Below are 18632 nucleotides of genomic sequence, written 5' to 3'. Positions count from 1 at the left end.
AAACCAACGAGGACTGCCCCATCCCCCCCGGCGGCGCCTATAAATGGGACCCCGACAACTTTGAGGGGATCGACCCTTTCAGCACCGGGGGGAGCAAGATTGCCAACTCCCCCGAGCTGGCGAGGAAAGGACCGCCGTCCGCCCCCCCACGGAGCCCCCCCGTCCCCGCAGAGGAATCAGGCTGCACGGACCCGCCCCTCGCCGCCGCCACCGGCCCCCCCGCAAAACCCGCCCCTAACCCGGAGGAGGCGCCCGTCGTGTCCAAGCGCCAGCCGGTGAGGCTGGAGTTCGACTACTTGGAGGAGAACGGCGAGGCTCCCCGCAAGGCCTCGCCCCCCCCCAAGAAGCTGGGCAAGAAGCCGGGCGCCAAGATGCCCCTGAGGAAGCCCAGGCTGGGGCTGAAGAAGGCCCCGCCCCCGGCGCAGACGGAGCGGCTGGACAACGCCCCCGCGGCCGCCGGCAACAACGACGATGACATCCCCGTCCCCAAGGCCACTTACGACTTTGACCCCAACAAGTGGGAGGACCCGAACTTTAACCCCTTCTCGTCCAAGAGCGGCGTCCCCAACTCGCCCAAGCTCTCGCGGCCGACCTACAGCTTCGACGCCGACTCGTTTGATGACTCTGTGGACCCCTTCACACCCTCCAGAAAAATGGCCAGCTCCCCGCCCAAGGCTGCCTCGGCCTCCATCGAGGTGCCGGCCAATGATGTTGATAACGACAACATTGGGGAGCTGCCGGATCACAACCAGAACAAACCAGGCAAGAAGAAGAAGACGCCGATCAAGTCGTAAGTTCTCCTGCTTTGTGTCACTGTCTTCATCTACCTTCATACGCAATGTTTATATGTGTGTCATGTATGTATACGTGTTAGTGAGTGTTACGTTGTTAGTGAGTGCGTGTGTGTGACTGTGTGTGCTTTTCTATGCGTGTGTGTGTGTGTGTGCACGTGTGTGTATGTATGTGTGTGTTTGTTTCTATTTGTGTGTTTCTGTGTGTACTGTATATCTGTGTGTTTCGGTTCCTGTGTGTGTGCATGCGTGTGTGTGCGTGCGTGCGTGCGTGCTTGTATAACTATACTTGTGTTGTCCAAATGTCCCCACAAGTATAGTAAAAAAAAGCAGTGTTTTTGTTTGTGTGTGTGTTTCTGTATGTATATTTGTATGTTTCTGTGTTCATGCGTGTATGTGTTTCTGTGTGTGTATACTGTATCTGTATGTGTGTTTTTTTATGTATGTATCTGTGTGTTTCTGTGTGTATGCGTGTGTGCGTGTGTGTGTTTCCGCGCACGTGTGTGTGCTACTGTGTAAGCTCTCTTGTGCCAGCCTTCTCCGTCTGTCTCTCTGTCACCTGTGTGTCTGTGTGTTCTCCTACGTCACAGCAGGAGGTCCCAGGGTGTGTCCTCTCTGTGTTGTCTGTTGTAAGTACAGGGGAGGTAGCATCGCCACCTGCCCTTTCACCACCCCCCATCCGCTTGGGCCAGCTGAGCTCTAATCAGTTGATCCACAATTTTTAAACATCCTAGTGGCAAAAAGTGGCATGTTGCCCCTTTCTGCTTTATCCCCCTCCTTATTAATGGATAAAATGCCCCTACCCCCTTCCCCACTGCCCACCCCTGACCCCTAACCCCCCCGAGTTACTCATATCATCTACTATCTGACCCGACTAATCATGTCACCGCAGTGCCACAGTGAACTAGTGGGGCTCAACTACTGTCTTAATAAGAACTAGCAGCTCCGTCAGTGCTGCTCCGGGTGAGTGTTGATCTCTCGGGTCCGCTGGCTCAGCGATGCTCCTTCTGCTCCATGTCCTGACCTGCATGAACGCTTCTCAGAAACGCTCCTCATGAACGCTCCTCAGAAACGCTCCTCATGAACGCTCCTCAGAAACGCTCCTCATGAACGCTCCTCAGAAACGCTCCTCATGAACGCTCCTCAGAAACGCTCCTCATGAACGCTCCTCAGAAACGCTCCTCATGAACGCTCCTCAGAAACGCTCCTCATGAACGCTCCTCAGAAACGCTCCTCATGAACACTCCTCAGAAACGCTCCTCATGAACGCTCCTCAGAAACGCTCCTCATGAACGCTCCTCAGAAACGCTCCCTGAGAATGAGGCTCACTGTCGTGTGTCATTCGACTTACATACAGACCACTGGGGAGACGGATATGTCCTCCTTGTAGAGATGAGGTTTCCCTTGTTTGGTGCTGGGGACGTCCAGATGGATGGATAGAGGGCGGTGGTGTTGTGGTCAGTTTAGTGACCGGTCAATGTTAACCATCCCCCGTGTCTTCTCTCTAACAGTAACACTTTCAGGGTGAAGAGGTCCCCGAAGAGATCGGCCATGTCTGATTCATCATCACAGGTGACCAGCACGCACGCACACACACACACACACGCACACGCACACACACACACAGACACCACTCTCTAACCCTGTGCCCCCCCCGGTGTCCAGGAGCCCACCCCGGAGGACGAGGCCCCCCCAGCGCCCCCCCTTCAGGACGACCATGCCACGGACGAGGAGAAGCTTGCCTCCTCCTCCAATCACAGCAAGTGGGCGGCTCTGGAGGCGGAGCCCCAGGACTTCCCCCAGCCGTCCGACCTCACGTCCTTCGTCAACGAGCACAGTCAATCTCCCCAGACCCACGGTGAGGGGGGGGGGGGCACAATTTTCCTCCCCAGACCCTCGGTGAGGGGGGGAAGACACAGTCTTCCTCCCCAGACCCACGGTGAGGGGGAGGGGGGCACAGTCTTCCTCCCCAGACCCACGGTGAGGGGGGGGGGGGGGTTGCCTGGGGGTCTTTACCGTTACACTACATTTATCTGCCTCACTCCTCTACCCTCGTGAGACCATCCTGACCATCGCCAGCTCACATTCTGTTTCTCTCGCAAATAGTCTGGATACTCTCCACAGATATCCGTTTGTGTCGGATTGGAAAATAATCTAGCCAATCAACGCTCTGAGAGGGGATACAAACGGCTACGCTGGGCGGGTTTAGGTGTGATGACAGCAAGGAGCGGTTGAGGTTATCTCGTGATAGACGGTGATAGACAGATGGTTCATCCAATCACCTTGCAAGTATTTTTTGAAAGTGCCTGACCTTTTCCAGACAGTTTCCAACGGATAGTTCCCAGATGGTTAAGTGAAGCGAATCACCTGGCTCGTCAGGTTATCGCTCCTCAGCATCAGATCCATATTTGCTAACATATCGTCAGTAATGCCTACAGGGTTCGATCTTGGGTCCTCTTCAGTACATACTGTACTGAAATCATCCAGTGTAGTTGTACATACTGTGTTGAAATCATCCAGTGTAGTTGTACATACTGTACTGAAATCATCCAGTGTAGTTGTACATACTGTGCTGTAGTCATCCAGTGTAGTTGTACATACAGTACTGTATTGAAATCATCCAGTGTACAGTACTGTTTTGAAGTCATCCAGTGTAGTTGTACAGGTCATCCAGTGTAGTTGTACATGCTGTATTGAAATCATCCAGTGTAGTTGTCCAATGACCGGGGGGTCGGCAGTTCGAATCCCTGCGCCTGTCCAGATGTTGAAGTATCCTTGGGCAAGACACTGAACCCCAAAATTGCTAGAATTTTGCATTGCAGCTGCTGCCATTGGTGTGTGGAAATGTGTGTGAATAAAGCGCTTTGTCCGTTAAGGTAGAAAGGCATTTACTGTGCCCCTGTCGTCCAGGGCAGTACAGGACTGGATGAGAGCTGCATCATCATGGATCTGATTCTGACATCTCAGAGGCGCTCAGTGTCTGACATGATGAACTGGATGGAAAAATGAACCTGCCCCAGGCAGCGCTGTCCACCAACATAACGCTCATGTTGATATACAGCACTGTACTTCCCATTTCTCCTCTCTCTCTCTTTGTCATTTTCTTTCTGTCTCTCTCTCCTCTGTGTTTAATGCTCTCTCCCTCTCTCTCTCAGCAACAGCAAGAAAAAGTAGCTAAATAAATGAAAAAGATACAAATACAGGAGAAAACGTGCTGTTTAATGGTCACTCTCTCTCTCTCTCTCTGTCCCTCACTCCCTCTGTCTCTCTCCCCTCTGTGTTTAACGGTATCTTTCTCTCTCTCTCTCTCTCTCTCTCTCTCTCTCTCTCTCTCTCTCTCTATCTATCTCTCTCTCTATCTCTATCTCTATCTCTATCTCTATCTCTATCTCTCTCTCTCTCTCTTCGTATCTCAGTGCCGGACTATGAGATTGAGTACAGGGAGAAGATTGGTTCATCTTCACCTGTGAGTATCAAACCTCAATATACTGCTCTGCATTTTTAGCACATCTGTCTTTCCGTTTACAGTACCTACAGAATGCACAGTGTTTCATAACTGTGTCCCTGTGTGTGTGTGTGTGTGTGTGTGTGTGTGTGTGTGTGTGTGTGTGTGTGTGTGTGTGTGTGTCTCCAGCCTCTGTCAGTGAAGAAGCCATCTCTGTACCTGAAGCTGGACTCAGTATCTGACCTGAAGACCAGCTGTTCTCCGGGTTCTGAACCCAGCTCGCCCTGTACAGGGTACTGCCCTACTGCAGCTGCTTGCTCTGACTTCATATTGCATATAAAGCACTCATTTCTTACATTCACAGTACACTGGGCACATACAGGTCACACACACACACATCACACACACACACACACACACACATCACATTTGCACTACTACCTACACATATGTAAAAATCCTCTCTCTCTCCCTCTCTCTCTCTCCTCCCCCTCTCTCTTTCTCTCTCCTCCTCTCTCTTTCTCTCTCCCCCTCTCTTTCTCTCTCTCTGTCCTGTCTCTTCCTCTCCCTCTCTCTCTCTGCCCCCCCCCCTCTCTCTCTCTGTCCTGTCTCTTCCTCTCCCTCTCTCTCTCTGCCCCCCCCTCTCTCTCTCTCTCTCTGTCCTGTCTCTTCCTCTCCCTCTCTCTCTCTGCCCCCCCCCTCTCTCTCTCTCTCTCTCTCTCTCTCTCTGCCCCCCCCCCCTCTCTCTCTCTCTCTCTCTCTGTAGGAGTTTTGAGGAGATGGAGGCCCAGATCACGGCGGGGATGAAGAGTCCGGCGCTGAGCTCCAGACCGGGCCCCGAGGGCTCCGCTGGGGACCAGGGCAGGAGGAATGAAACCGGGGCGTCCGGTGCCGACCGAGACACAGCGGTGAGTCACTCTTCTAGACCCGAGAGCTGTGTGATCTCAACTACCTCAGCGAGCCAGAGCACACCACACACACACACCCTACTCTACCTCAGCGAGCCAGAGCAGACACCACACACACCCTACCCTACCTCAGCGAGCCAGAGCAGACCACACACACACCCTACCCTACCTCAGCGAGCCAGAGCAGACCACACACACACCCTACCCTACCTCAGCGAGCCAGAGCAGACCACACACACACACCCTACCCTACCTCAGCGAGCCAGAGCAGGCCACACACACACCCTACCCTACCTCAGCGAGCCAGAGCAGACCACACACACACCCTACCCTACCTCAGCGAGCCAGAGCAGGCCACACACACACCCTACCCTACCTCAGCGAGCCAGAGCAGACCACACACACACCCTACCCTACCTCAGCGAGCCAGAGCAGACCACACACACACCCTACCCTACCTCAGCGAGCCAGAGCAGACCACACACACACCCTACCGTACCTCAGCGAGCCAGAGCAGACCACACACACACCCTACCCTACCTCAGCGAGCCAGAGCAGACCACACACACACCCTACCCTACCTCAGCGAGCCAGAGCAGACCACACACACACCCTACCCTACCTCAGCGAGCCAGAGAAGACCACACACACACCCTACCCTACCTCAGCGAGCCAGAGCAGACCACACACACACCCTACCCTACATCTCCCATTGTTCCATCATGTCATTAGAGCAATCTGGACGTAACATTTCCTGACCTCAGCCACATGGAACACCTGTGGGATGAATTAGAACGGAGATGGCGAGCTAGGCCCTCTCGTCCAACATCAGTGTCTGACCTCACAAATGCTCTTCTGGATGAATGGGCAAAACTTCCCACAGACACACTCCAAAATCTTGTAGAAAGCCTTCCCAGAAGAGTGGAAGCTGTTATAGCTGCAAAGGGGGGACCAACTCCATATTAATGCCTATGAATTTAGAATGGGATGTCATAAAAGCTCCTGTAAGTGCAGGATGTGCACAGTATGTGCAGGTGTCCCAATACTTTTATCCATATAGTGTGTGTGTGTGTGTGTGTGTGTGTGTGTGTGTGTGTGTGTGTGTGTGTGTGTGTGTGTGTGTGTAAATATATACATTCCTAGTTCACATACTGTGTTGACATCGTTTAGCCACTAGATGGAGACAGAGCGCTATCATCAGACTCAACACCAGTGGCCATTCTGTGGCGGTACTGATACAGTATGTAAGGAGTAACTAGCCAGCCACAAAACAGTTTGCACAACCCCCCCTCGGCCACTTAGCCCTACTCCCCTACCGAGGATGCGCCCGGTGCTTGCTCCGCCATGCTGACCCCTGACCCCCGACCCCCCCCACTCTCCCTCCCTCCCTGGTGCCCCTGCGGCCCCCCTCCCAGGGCTCAGTGGAGTCCCCGGCCTCGGCCCCGGAGGCCCCCCTGTTAGACAGGCTGTCAGAGTGTGGCGACCGCCTGCAGTACCTGGAGGCAGACCTGGCAGAGACCAACCCCACCGCCTTCGCCCACAAACTCCAGGTGTGTAGACGGACGCACAAACCCCCCCTCCTCCTCCTCCTACCGTTGCTTCCCTGGGCCTCTATACTGCTCTCTGGTGTACACTACAGTTATTTACATGGTGTGTGTGTGTGTGTGTGTGTTATTCCCATCTTGCCTGTTCAGTTTCCTCCTTCTTCTGTTACGGTTCTGATTCATCTGCCTGGTTATGGGGAGGTTGGTTAGGGGAAGGGTTGGTTAGGGGGAGGGTTGGTTAGGGGAAGGGTTGGTTAGGGGGAGGGTTGGTTAGTGGGAGGGTTGGTAAGGGGGAGGTTGGTTAGGGGGAGGTTGGTTAGGGGCAGGTTGGTTAGGGGGAGGGTTGTTATGGGGAGGTTGGTTAGGGGGAGGGTTGGTTAGGGGGAGGTTGGTTAGGGGAAGGGTTGGTTAGTGGGAGGGTTGGTTAGGGGAAGGGTTGGTTAGGGGGAGGTTGGTTAGGGGGAGGGTTGTTATGGGGAGGTTGGTTAGGGGAGGGTTGGTTAGGGGAGGGTTGGTTATGGGGAGGTTGGTTAGGGGAGGGTTGGTTAGGGGGAGGGTTGGTTAGGGGAGGGTTGGTTAGGGGGAGGGTTGGTTAGGGGAGGGTTGGTTAGTGGGAGGGTTGGTTAGGGGAGGGTTGGTTAGTGGGAGGGTTGGTTAGGGGGAGGGTTGGTTAGGGGGAGGGTTGGTTAGGGGGAGGGTTGGTTAGGGGGAGGGTTGGTTAGGGGGAGGTTGGTTAGGGGGAGGTTGGTTAGGGGGAGGGTTGGTTAGGGGGAGGGTTGGTTAGGGGAAGGGTTGGTTAGGGGAGGGTTGGTTAGGGGAAGGGTTGGTTAGGGGAGGGTTGGTTAGGGGAGGGTTGGTTAGGGGAGGGTTGGTTAGGGGGAGGTTGGTTAGGGGAGGGTTGGTTAGGGGAAGGGTTGGTTAGGGGAGGGTTGGTTAGGGGAGGGTTGGTTAGGGGAGGGTTGGTTAGGGGAGGGTTGGTTAGGGGGAGGGTTGGTTAGGGGGAGGGTTGGTTAGGGGAGGGTTGGTTAGGGGAGGGTTGGTTAGGGGAGGGTTGGTTAGGGGGAGGTTGGTTAGGGGGAGGGTTGGTTAGGGGGAGGGTTGGTTAGGGGGAGGGTTGGTTAGGGGGAGGTTGGTTAGGGGGAGGGTTGGTTAGGGGGAGGGTTGGTTAGGGGAGGGTTGGTTAGGGGGAGGGTTGGTTAGGGGGAGGGTTGGTTAGGGGGAGGTTGGTTAGGGGGAGGGTTGGTTAGGGGGAGGTTGGTTAGGGCGAGCCCAGCAGGGATGGTGTACGTGCTCAACTTTGGTCTCTATGTCTCCTCCTGTCTGCACCCTCGCCCCTTGGGCCACACGCTCGCCCCTCCAACCCCTCTCCTCCTCTGACATTCCTCCCCCCCCCCACCCCCACCCCCGATGTGGCCCAGGAGGAGCTGGTTCTCGCTGCCCTGAGGATAGAGGCTCTGCAGGTAGCCAAAAACATCTCTCAGAGCCCCTCCCTCTCCACTGTGTCCCCCCAGGTACTGTGCTGACTCAGCCTGCACCTGCTCTCCTGTGTGTGTGTGTGTGTGTGTGTGTGTGCGCGTGTGCGTGTTTATGCATGTGTGCGAGAGTGTGTGGCAGCATGGGAGTGTTCCTTCCTGTCCCCTAAACCCTCAGATCACACCACCCTGTGTGTGACCCCATGGCCGTGCACCCAACATGGCGGCTGTACAACAACAACAACAACAACCACAAACAACAGCAACATCGACAATACCCCCCCCCCCCCCCCGGCGCATATAACATTTCTAACATGGCTTCCTGTCCCGGACTAGCCCCCCCCCCCCCCAGCTCTCCTGGATCGTCGGAGCTGAGCGCCATGTCTCCTCCCACCCCCCCCCCCCCCCCCCCCACCCCCTCCTCCCCCAGCATGCATGTCGCCTGTGCAGGAGAAGCTCTGAGAAACATGACATGAACGTGACTTGTGGGATGTCTCTCTCTCTCTCTCTCTCTCTCTCTCTCTCTCTCTCTCTCCCTCTCTCCCTCCACGCTTAAGCGGCTCAGTTTCATTATCTGCTGAGATCTCTGTCATCAGCCCTGACCGATGACATGTGCTGAATGCAGCTCTCTCTCCCTCTCTCTCTCTCTCATCATCAATCCCTCGTCACATTCTTGTTTTCTGATCTTGGTCCCTAACTCAACTAACAACTCAACTGAATGAGGAACAGGTTTTTCTGCCAGGCCAGTTTAGTAAGGCTTGTACTGAGAGTGAGGACTATCTCCCTTCCTGGACTCAGGCCTTGGATCTGCTATATCAAAAGGTCACTACGGAATCTCAAACTGGGTTGCCATGTTTGAAACTGGGTTGGCAGGTTTGTCCAGGTGCGGTACAGACACCCCCCCCCCCCCCCACACCTCCTCTGTTCTCTACCACCTCTCATGCTCTCGTTGTCTCACATGCTCTACAGTCTTTCTTCAAGAAGCCCCGCCTTCCAAAGTGGAACCTCAACAGTTCACCCAAAGTAAGAGGTGACCCTCCCTCACTGAGTGCTGTTCCCCAACCCTACCCTAATCCCACTAGAGGCCACACCCACTGCTTTGATTCATGGGCTGTAACCTGCAGAGGAGGAAGAGAGAGGACCCCCCCTACAAACACACACACGCACCTCTCCCTCTCCCACCCTCTCTCTCTTCCTCTCTCTTCACATCCCCCTCTCTTTCTCCCACCTTCTCCCTCCTTCTCTAACTATCTCTCCCCCCCTCCCTCTCCCTCTCTCTGTCTCTCTTTCTCTCCCACCCTCTCTCTCTCTCTCTCCTACCCTCTCTCTCTCTCTCTCTCTCTCTCTCTCCTACCCTCTCTCTCTCCCCTACCCTCTCTCTCTCTCTCTCTCTCTCCTACCCTCTCTCTCTCTATCTCTCTCCTACCCTCTCTCTCTCTCTCTCTCTCTCTCTCCACGTGTGCCCCAGGATCCTCCCCTTACAGCTGCTGACCCTTCCCCCTTCACACTTGACCTCAGACGCTGTCTTAATGAGGATGTTGTCACGTGTCCAACATTGATGCTAACATTGACAGCTTCTTGTGTTTGTTTCATATGGGAAGAGAACCCAGGACAACACAAAAGTCGTAGGTAAACTGAGTATGGTTGGGGGGGGGGTTCTCCATAGTTTTCTTTTTCTGTTTTATATGCTGGAACAATAGAAGAATCTGAGAAAAGGTTCACGGTAGAACCATGACCTCAGTAATGTTCTATTTCGAAACATTTTCACACACACACACACACACACACACACACACACACACACACACACACACACACACTGAGCATAATTACATTTGGGGGGTACACCGCATGTATCGTCTAGAATAGATGAAGACTCAGGGTTTAGGGATTTGTCAACCATGACTCTTAAAGGAGTAGTAAAGGGAAAATGCATGTTTAGCCCTGTTTTAAGGTTACTTATGATCATATACAATGGTTTAGATCAAAACGTTGACAAAACTAGCACTTTTGAGAAAGTCTGATAATTGCTCTACCACCGTTTAGGTCATACAATGGATGTGGGTGGGCACTGTGAAAAATCATTCAAGAACATGTTAAACTCGATTTCAAAGACAAGAAGCTCACCGAGGGGGTAATTGGTGTCCGTTGGTGTTCTGACATCAAATTCGCTGCAAAGTATGAATCCTGTATGGTTTTATTGATCATTTTATGAAATCCATTGACTTGTATTGACGCGACCGTTGTAGATGTGTAGATCAATCCGCAGAGGGGATTCAGGCCAATAGGGAAACGGAACTACTTACGGTAGCTATTGTTATTATTTATGTTGCTAGGCTACCTAGTTTGCAGAAGTTTACACACGTATGTGCTGCGACTAAATAGTTCTATGTTAAATATTTAGCCTTTCCAGATGAACTAGAATCTTACTTTATGGCGAATTATATGTCAGAACGCCAACTACACCTCGGTGAGTTTCTTGTCTTTGAAATTGAGAGTTTTTTGAATGATTTTTTACAGTGCCCGCCCACATCCATTGTATGACCAAAACGATGGTAGAGCAATTATCAGACTTTCTCAAAAGTGCTAGTTTTGTCAACCTTTTGATCTGAACCATTGTATATGATCATAAGTAACCTTAAAACAGGGCTAAACATGATTTTTCCCTTTACTACTCCTTTAAGCCTAATTTTTGCTTCTTGAAAAGTGTTGCTCAAAAATTTGGCTCGACCCAAAAAAATGTAGCATTTATGCTTATAGGGCGACACTTCATGTCATCTCTATGGAAACAATCAGCCGCGCGCCTGTCATTCTGCTGCGTGTTTGTTGTCATTCTGAGAGAAGCAGCTTTAAGAGTTTAATCTGCGGTAAAGAGGTTGTTCAGAGAGCGGTTTTCATTGTGGTTTGTTTTCATTCTTTTCCGCAGTACTTGGGCATCTCTGTGAAGGGGCAGGGATGAATTGTATAGATGGGGATATCTCCTCACAAGCTGGGAGAGACGTTCCTCTGCTCAGGGATGAAATGTATAAATGGGATATCTCCTCACAAAGTGGGAGAGAGGTTCCTCTGCTCAGCCAAACGTCAAATGACAGACAAAAATAAAACAAGGCTGCGGGACAAGCATATCCATGGCAACGCACAAGCCTTCTCTCCGGCTATCCAATCACACTTGAGCGACAATTTGTGACGGAGTCAGAGACATTAGAAAAATCTGTTAGTGCGTGACATCGCTCGGCGACACTTTTTTTTCCACAAAAAAGTGTCGCCCAGGACGTCAAAAGTGTCGAGCGACGAAGCATAAATTGGGTTTTACCCTGCCTAGCTGTTTAAACTGGATTCTGGATTAGTCATCCACTGTCGTCTGTACAAACCCTCTACCAGAGTATGGTATGAAGCTGACTATCGCCCAGAACCTACAGTCCCAGTTTCATAGTGTACAATAATGCAATTAGTGTAGGCAAAGCCTGCAGCCACACCCCTGTATCACTGAATAATAACCATATTCACATTCAGCTAAATCTTCCCTTAATCCCTCCCCCCTCCTCGAGATTATTAATCCCCACCAGAGTCTGTTTGAGGGCCCCAAAAAGGCAACGCAGCCTTAACGAGCGCTGAGCTAGGATTGGGTCAGGCACTCCAGCACACCCAGCTGTTCTCCAGCACATCCTAACTGACCGCCGGTTCAGTGACGTTATCAAGGGAGCCTATAATGTAGGATTTGGTTTGGATTCCACAGCAGTATGCTTTAGCCGAGGAGAAGCTTGACAAGGTAGCAGGTTGGGCAGTTACCGTTGGGTCTGGTGAGCCGCAGTAGTGTGAGGACCTCTAACGCACCACTAACACTCCTTTCTTTTTGCTGCCCGTCCCTTCCTGTCTCTCCCCGTAGAGTCTGATGCAACATTTCTCTGTATAGCCCCCCCCCCCCCTCCCTCCCCCACCTGTACCCAATCACAGCCAAGCTATTCAGACAAACAGGCAAGCATAGCCAACAACTATGGCACTGAAGACTGCTCCATCCAATCACATTGCAAGCTTCCGTAGTCTTCAGGAACATTGCAGAGCCTGCGTCATCTGCATACCGGGTGTGCTGAGTGGCATCTTCTGATACGATGCTGCCCTGTGGTTTGGTGCAGGGTCCTCAGAGAGTGTGTGTGTGTGGTGACCCTAGCTAGCTTCATGACCACAGCAGGCCTGGGTCAAACGCTGACAGACACTTCATTTAGGTCTACCCAGTTGAACTCTACGTTTGACTCAGGTCTGAGTGACTATATAAGAGGGTCTAACTATGTGTGTGTGTGTGTCTCCTCCTGTCCTGTCCTGTCCCGGCCTGGCGCCTGGAAGCAGCAGCGGGAGAGAGAGGCGGTGTCTCCAGGGGAGAGCTCGTTGTATGCCGGCCGCCCGGCCTACCGCCCACAGCCCCTGCGGGACAGCCCCTACCTGCCCAGGGACATGGACCACTCCCTGGGCATCGCTAGAGAGGAGGTAGTACACACATATGCAAACACGTACGCAGGCACGCACGCGCACACTTGGGAATGCACACACGCATGCAGGAATGCACGCATACACACGCACACACACACCTAAACACACGCACACACACACACACACGGGAATGCACACATACACACACAAACACACGCACACACATGGGAACGCACACATACACACACAACATACAGTCTCTCAAATCACATGACATACTATGTGTTCGTCCGCGCAATGCTGCGTCACACAACTGAAGGATGTTCTGCCCCGCCTCCTCCTCCTCTCCTCCCCCTCCCCTCCTCCTTCCCTCCTCTCCTCCCCCTCCTCTCCTCCTCCTCTCCTCCCCCTCCTCTCCTCCTCCTCCTCAGATCGTGAATAAAGAGAAGGAGGTGTTGGAGTGGCAGAGGAAGTATGAAGACAGCCGACAGGAAGTGGTGGAAATGAGGTGAGATCTCACCTGAGGCTTGAGCAGGTAGCCGGTTGAAAAAGGCCGTGCAAATGTTGAAGACGATGGTTTTAGGGTGTGTGTTTAAACTAGATGGAATTAACCCCTTGTCCAGCCAGCAAGCACATGCAGGGGAGGGGAGTCTTGGTGATCCATCTGCTCCCTGCCTAGTTAGAGTGGATGAGAGAAGAGCTTTACTTCATTACTTCATTACATCATTAGACTGATTGAGCTCAGGGATGAGGAGGCTCTAAGAAGCTGAGGGGTGGGAGGGGGGTGGGTGGGAGGTCAGTGCTAATCCATCCGCTTATCTCTATGGCAACCTGCTTTTCCCAAAACAAGCACCCTCTCCCTCCCGCAGGTCTGAGCGTTGCTAGGCAATCACCAGCACAGAGGAAGCTCACTCAGTCACCCACGAACACAAAGCAGGATTTAGTCCCAGTTCCACCCTGACCCTAACCCTTTACCCTGACCCAGGCCAAAGATAGCCCCAGTTGACTCACTTCTTTGACAAGGCTCTGATCTCATTTGCTCACAGGACACGTGAGCGTTTTGTTTTTTTCATCTGTTAGCGCCTCTGTACTGCAGAAGGGTGTTAAAGTTTGAACGTCTTCATGTCCTCTCTCCTCTGACTCTCTCTGACCGTAGGAGAATCGTGGCAGAGTATGAGAAGACCATCGCACAGATGATAGGTGAGTGTTGTGGGAGAAACCTTGAGTCTTCATTCCCTCAGACTTCAAACTGTCAAACTGTCTTTATTCAACATGCACGTTGGAGAGAGACAATTCACAGAGACCCCAGAATCTCTCAGGATAGTATTCCCTTCAGGTAACAGTTACACAGCAGAACAAAAGGACGTCACCGCAGGTGTGACCGTACAGATACCACTGGGTACAGTTCATCAAGGCCACATAGTTCTCAGATGATGTGAATGGGGCACAAAACAACAAATTAAAAGAATAAAACATTACTGACCAACTTGATTTCAGCAAGCATATACACATGTTCAGTCTATAAACTCCTACAGGGTCCAGATTCTCAAACACACAGCGGCTGTGTGTGAATGTGGCTGAGTCTAGCCCAGGTCCTCTAGGTCTGCGTCTGTCTCACATACATGGCTGAGGGACAGCAGATGCACAAGCCCCTTCCTACCCCACATTCAACATGGCAGCTGTTTGCAGATGACAAAAATGCATAAGCCCGGCTCCGCAGTATCTGATTTTTATGTTTACGACCCTTCACGCGCGCGCACACACTAACACACATTCACGCACGCACGCACACACACAGTAACACACACACACACACACTCTCTAACAAACGCACACACACAGACACAAACTCTAACACACACACGCACACACACACACACGCACACACACACACACACACACACACTAGCGTTCATTGAATCATCTCTTTTATCAATTTGTTAATTTTGTTCTGAATGGTTTGTTTGTTTGGTGTCACGATGAAACTGAAAAGTAACATCCTCACCTTTTCCACTCAGTTATCTGGCCTCATCCATCACTCCACCTTAAACCCACTGGATGCTCTCATTATCCTGCTGCTCTCACTCACTCATCTCTCTTTCTCTCACACACACACACACACACACTCACTCACTCACTCACTCACTCACTCACTCACTCACTCACTCACTCACTCACTCACTCACTCACTCACTCACCTCTCTCTCTCTTACACACACACACACACACACACACACACACACACACACTCACTCACTCACTCACTCACACACCTCTCTCTCTCTCTCTCACACACACACACACACTCACTCACTCACTCACTCACTCACTCACTCACTCACACATCTCTCTCTCACACACACACACACTGCCACTCACCTCTCTCTCTCATCTCTCTCACTACTCATCTCTCTGTCTCTCCGGTCATTCCTGGGGAGCTCATCCTGCTGCTCTGCTCCATGTCCTCTCTCAGAGAGGGCCTCAGTCTAACACACACGTCTCTGTCACATGTGCTGCCCTCCCAGCTTGACTTAACACAGTCCCTTCTTTTCTGTTCTGCTCTCATCCGTGCCCCCTTTCTATTTGATACCCCCTGTCAGGCATGCCAGGTGAGTACCGCGGACTCTTCCTCCAGTTGTTTGTGTCAGCCCATATCTGTCCTTCATAGAGAGAGAGAGAGCAGACTCTATCTCTCCTCGTCTAGTAACATTTGTCTCTCTATTTTTTATCCATCACTCGTGAGACTCTGTTGTTGTTGTACTTCCGACGTGTAAAGGCAGGCAGACACCTGATCTCACACCTGCCCCCTGGTTCTTAGGGGCCAAGTATGTTATCTGTTTTAGACTCTTGGTCGCATTGCTCTCCTTAACCTGTAAAAACAAAAGGGTGTTGGTGTGTGGTGGGAGCGCGGGGCAGAACTCCCAAGGTCCTCTGGTGACACCCCTCCTCTAGTCTCTCTGGCTCCTCTCATTGTTCGGTGTTCGTTCTGTCTGCATGCTTCACATTGCAACTGGGTGGAACAGTGACGCCCTCGGGCAGACGTCAATAACTGCTCACCAACCCATTCTTATATGTGCAGTACTCTATGAAGTTTGGGAGATAGCTAGAGGGAGCGTGTGTGTGTGTGTGTGTGTGTGTGTGTGTGTGTGTGTGTGTGAGTGTGTGTGTGCAGTTGCAGTATCAGGACTGCAGTCTAATCTATGTGTGTGTGTGTGTGTGTGTGTGTGTGTGTGTGTGTGTGTGTGTGTGTGTGTGTGTGCATGTTTGTGTGTGTGTCCATGTTCATCAGAGGATGAGCAGAAGGAGAAGTCTCTGTCCCACCACACCATCCAGCAGCTGATCCTGGAGAAGGACCAGGCTCTGGCGGACCTGAACTCGGTGGAGAAGTCCCTGGCCGACCTCTTCCGCCGATACGAGAAGATGAAAGATGTGCTGGAGGGCTTCCGCAAGGTGGGAGGTCCTGCTCAGACACACACAGATACAGTACACAACACACGCACACTTGCACACGCACACGCACACACACACACACACACACACACACAAATGCAAGCACACACACATACTCACATAGACACGTTTGTCCTGGTGCATCAAACCCCCTAACGATGGTGTGTGTACTGTATGTGTGTGTGTGTTCAGAATGAGGAGGTTCTGAAGAAGTGTGCCCAGGAGTACCTGTCACGGGTTCGTAAGGAAGAACAGCGGTACCAGGCCCTGAAGGTCCACGCTGAGGAGAAGTTAGACAGGTGAGTCCACACGTCCGTGGAACAAATACACAGTAGCCTACATCAAATACCTGATTCAGTTCACTCAGCTCAGTGAGACCAATAAACAATCCCAAATGGGCAACTCTGAGGGAAACCAAACACCCCCTGGAGAGCCAACCTTCCAATTAATGGAAGTATATACTTTCATATCATCTGCAATCTCCAATCAGTGAAGGTGATTAGATGATGATGAATCTTATCTGTGTGTGTGTGTGTGTCCGCAGGGCAAACTCAGACATAGCCCATGTGAGGTCCAAAGCCAAGCAGGAGCAGGCGGCCTACCAGGCCAGTCTGAGGAAGGAGCAGATGAAGGTGGACTCCCTGGAACGCACACTGGAGCAGAAGGTCAGACACAACCACACCCTTGAGCCAATTTGCTTACTTTATAGAGTTCCTTTTTTTTTTAGACGGCCAGTGCACATCGACCAACTTTCCAGTTAAAGTGCTGGTTTTTCAACCGTAGTCACTTGGCAGGTTATTAAAAGCACTTAAAACGTTAGCTTTATAGCTGTATGGACATGCAGACGATATGAAAACACATGGCTTAGATGCTAAAGGCTAAATGGTAATCGTTCAAATGCTAACCGCTAAATGCTAACTGCTAAATGTAGCATTAGATAACGTCCATCACCCTCCCATGGCGATGTCAAGCACGGCTTGTCCATATTGAAGGAGGGACTGTCACCTCCTGACTGTGTTTCTCCTGTACAGAACAAAGAGATCGAGGAGCTCACCAAGATCTGTGACGAGCTGATTGCCAAGATGGGGAAGAGCTAGCAGCACTGCCACGTCTGACGCTGCCTGGACCTCCCAGGGCTGAGGAGAAGACGAGAGTTTCTCCACCCTTCCTCCAGCCCTAGACAGGCCTCTGAGTTTTACACTACTGACTTTGTCCTTGTGTAGTACAGTAGACCAGTGCTTGACCCACCGTGAAGACTTCTTGTACCCACCCTGTGCATTTTGATGTGTCAACATGTGTCCAATTTCCCGTATCTGGGGTCCACTGAAAGGATTTAAAAATGGATTCCATATCACAAATGAGAAATACTCTTGTGTGTCCGAAAGAGAGTGTGAATGAGTCAGAGAAAGAGCGTGTGAATGAGTCAGAGAAATAGAGCGTGAATGAGTCAGAGAAAGAGAGTGTGAATGAGTCAGAGAAAGAGAATGGGTGAGTGAGAAAGAGTGTGAAAAGGGTTGATAATGAGGTGATTTGGAATGCTGTTGCCATGACGGCCACTGAGGGGAAAGACTGTTCACCCAACTGTTTCCTAGTTCAGGACTTGTGAAAAGTGTAACAGAAGATAGCGTCTATATATACAGTATATGACTTTGTCTAATCAGTGAATTGCTCAGTCACCAAGAGGTACTGTATACATGAGTACAAAGATAACTGCATGTGGAAGTGGACAGATACTTCCTTTTGTAAATAGAAAATTCTGCTGATGAATAAGATACACACTTGCATTTTTGATACAATATTCTGTCAATTCAAAAGGCTTCCTTCATGTAACCTTGTAGATACTTGGTGCGTATTTTGTGTCATAGCTTTCTTGAAAACCTGTGGGATTTTATTTTTTGATTTTATTTTGATATAAAGGAAAGTAATTGTAACTGTAATGGGGTGAGACTGTGGGTAATTTAATTTTGGATCGGTATGTCGTAGTCCTGCTATGGTTGGTGTGTCTCACAGAGGGAGTGAGTCAGAAGAGCTCAGCTCAGCTACACTGTAGAGCATCAGCTTACAAAGTGCAATAAAAATGGCAATACATACACTGTCCTTACTCTGGGTCTTCCTTTTGTTGCACATCACAACACAACACAGAGCAATACAACGCCTGAACCCAACACATCACACTGGGAATACAGTCACCCTGTGTTTGTGTTTGAGTGTAATGGATACAGTATGTCAGACTGGCAGAGGGAGCTTGGCGCTGTCTCAAGATGCCCTGCTGCAGATATGGCTGCTAGTGGACACACAGATGGGACTCCAACCAAAGACCCAGTCATCCTGGCACAGAGACAAGTTAGACAGCATGTGCTTGGCACTTGTACTTCCACCTGTGTATGTGTGTTCAAGTTCTTCCAATTTCATTGGGATTCCCGCTAGCTGACAGCAAAGTGATAGCTACTCTTCCTTGGGTCATAAAAGACACAATATACAACATACTATACATACAAACACATAACATACAGCACACAAGTAAAGGTGCTACATGTAATATGTTTATGTTAGCAGAGTCACCAGGTTACATCTGCTGGGTTAGTGAAGTGAATATT

At 51.1% G+C, this 18632-nt stretch overlaps 1 protein-coding gene across 1 annotated transcript in view; it reads left to right on the top strand.

The window, feature by feature from the left end:
• Positions 1–18045, top strand: part of tacc2 (transforming, acidic coiled-coil containing protein 2) — a gene marked incomplete at its 5' end in the record, with an annotated part of 20600 nt that extends 2555 nt beyond the window's left edge. The window contains 16 exon segments of the mRNA XM_084461461.1: positions 1–790; positions 2303–2363; positions 2457–2649; positions 4208–4257; positions 4426–4529; positions 5003–5144; positions 6560–6694; positions 8107–8199; positions 9130–9183; positions 12502–12642; positions 13017–13093; positions 13742–13793; positions 15877–16035; positions 16228–16334; positions 16580–16700; positions 17067–18045. The exon segment at positions 1–790 is cut by the window's left edge and continues 654 nt beyond it. Of these exon segments, the coding sequence (XP_084317587.1) occupies positions 1–790; positions 2303–2363; positions 2457–2649; positions 4208–4257; positions 4426–4529; positions 5003–5144; positions 6560–6694; positions 8107–8199; positions 9130–9183; positions 12502–12642; positions 13017–13093; positions 13742–13793; positions 15877–16035; positions 16228–16334; positions 16580–16700; positions 17067–17132 (2345 nt within the window). The 3' untranslated portion in view covers positions 17133–18045.
• Between the last annotated feature and the right edge of the window lie 587 nt (positions 18046–18632).

The sequence above is a fragment of the Borostomias antarcticus genome, assembly GCF_949987555.1.
Source record: "Borostomias antarcticus genome assembly, chromosome: 2".
NCBI classification, from domain to species: Eukaryota; Metazoa; Chordata; class Actinopteri; order Stomiiformes; family Stomiidae; genus Borostomias; species Borostomias antarcticus.
The sequence above is the reverse complement of the archived record's forward strand: the minus strand, read 5'-3'. Positions and strand labels throughout refer to the sequence as shown.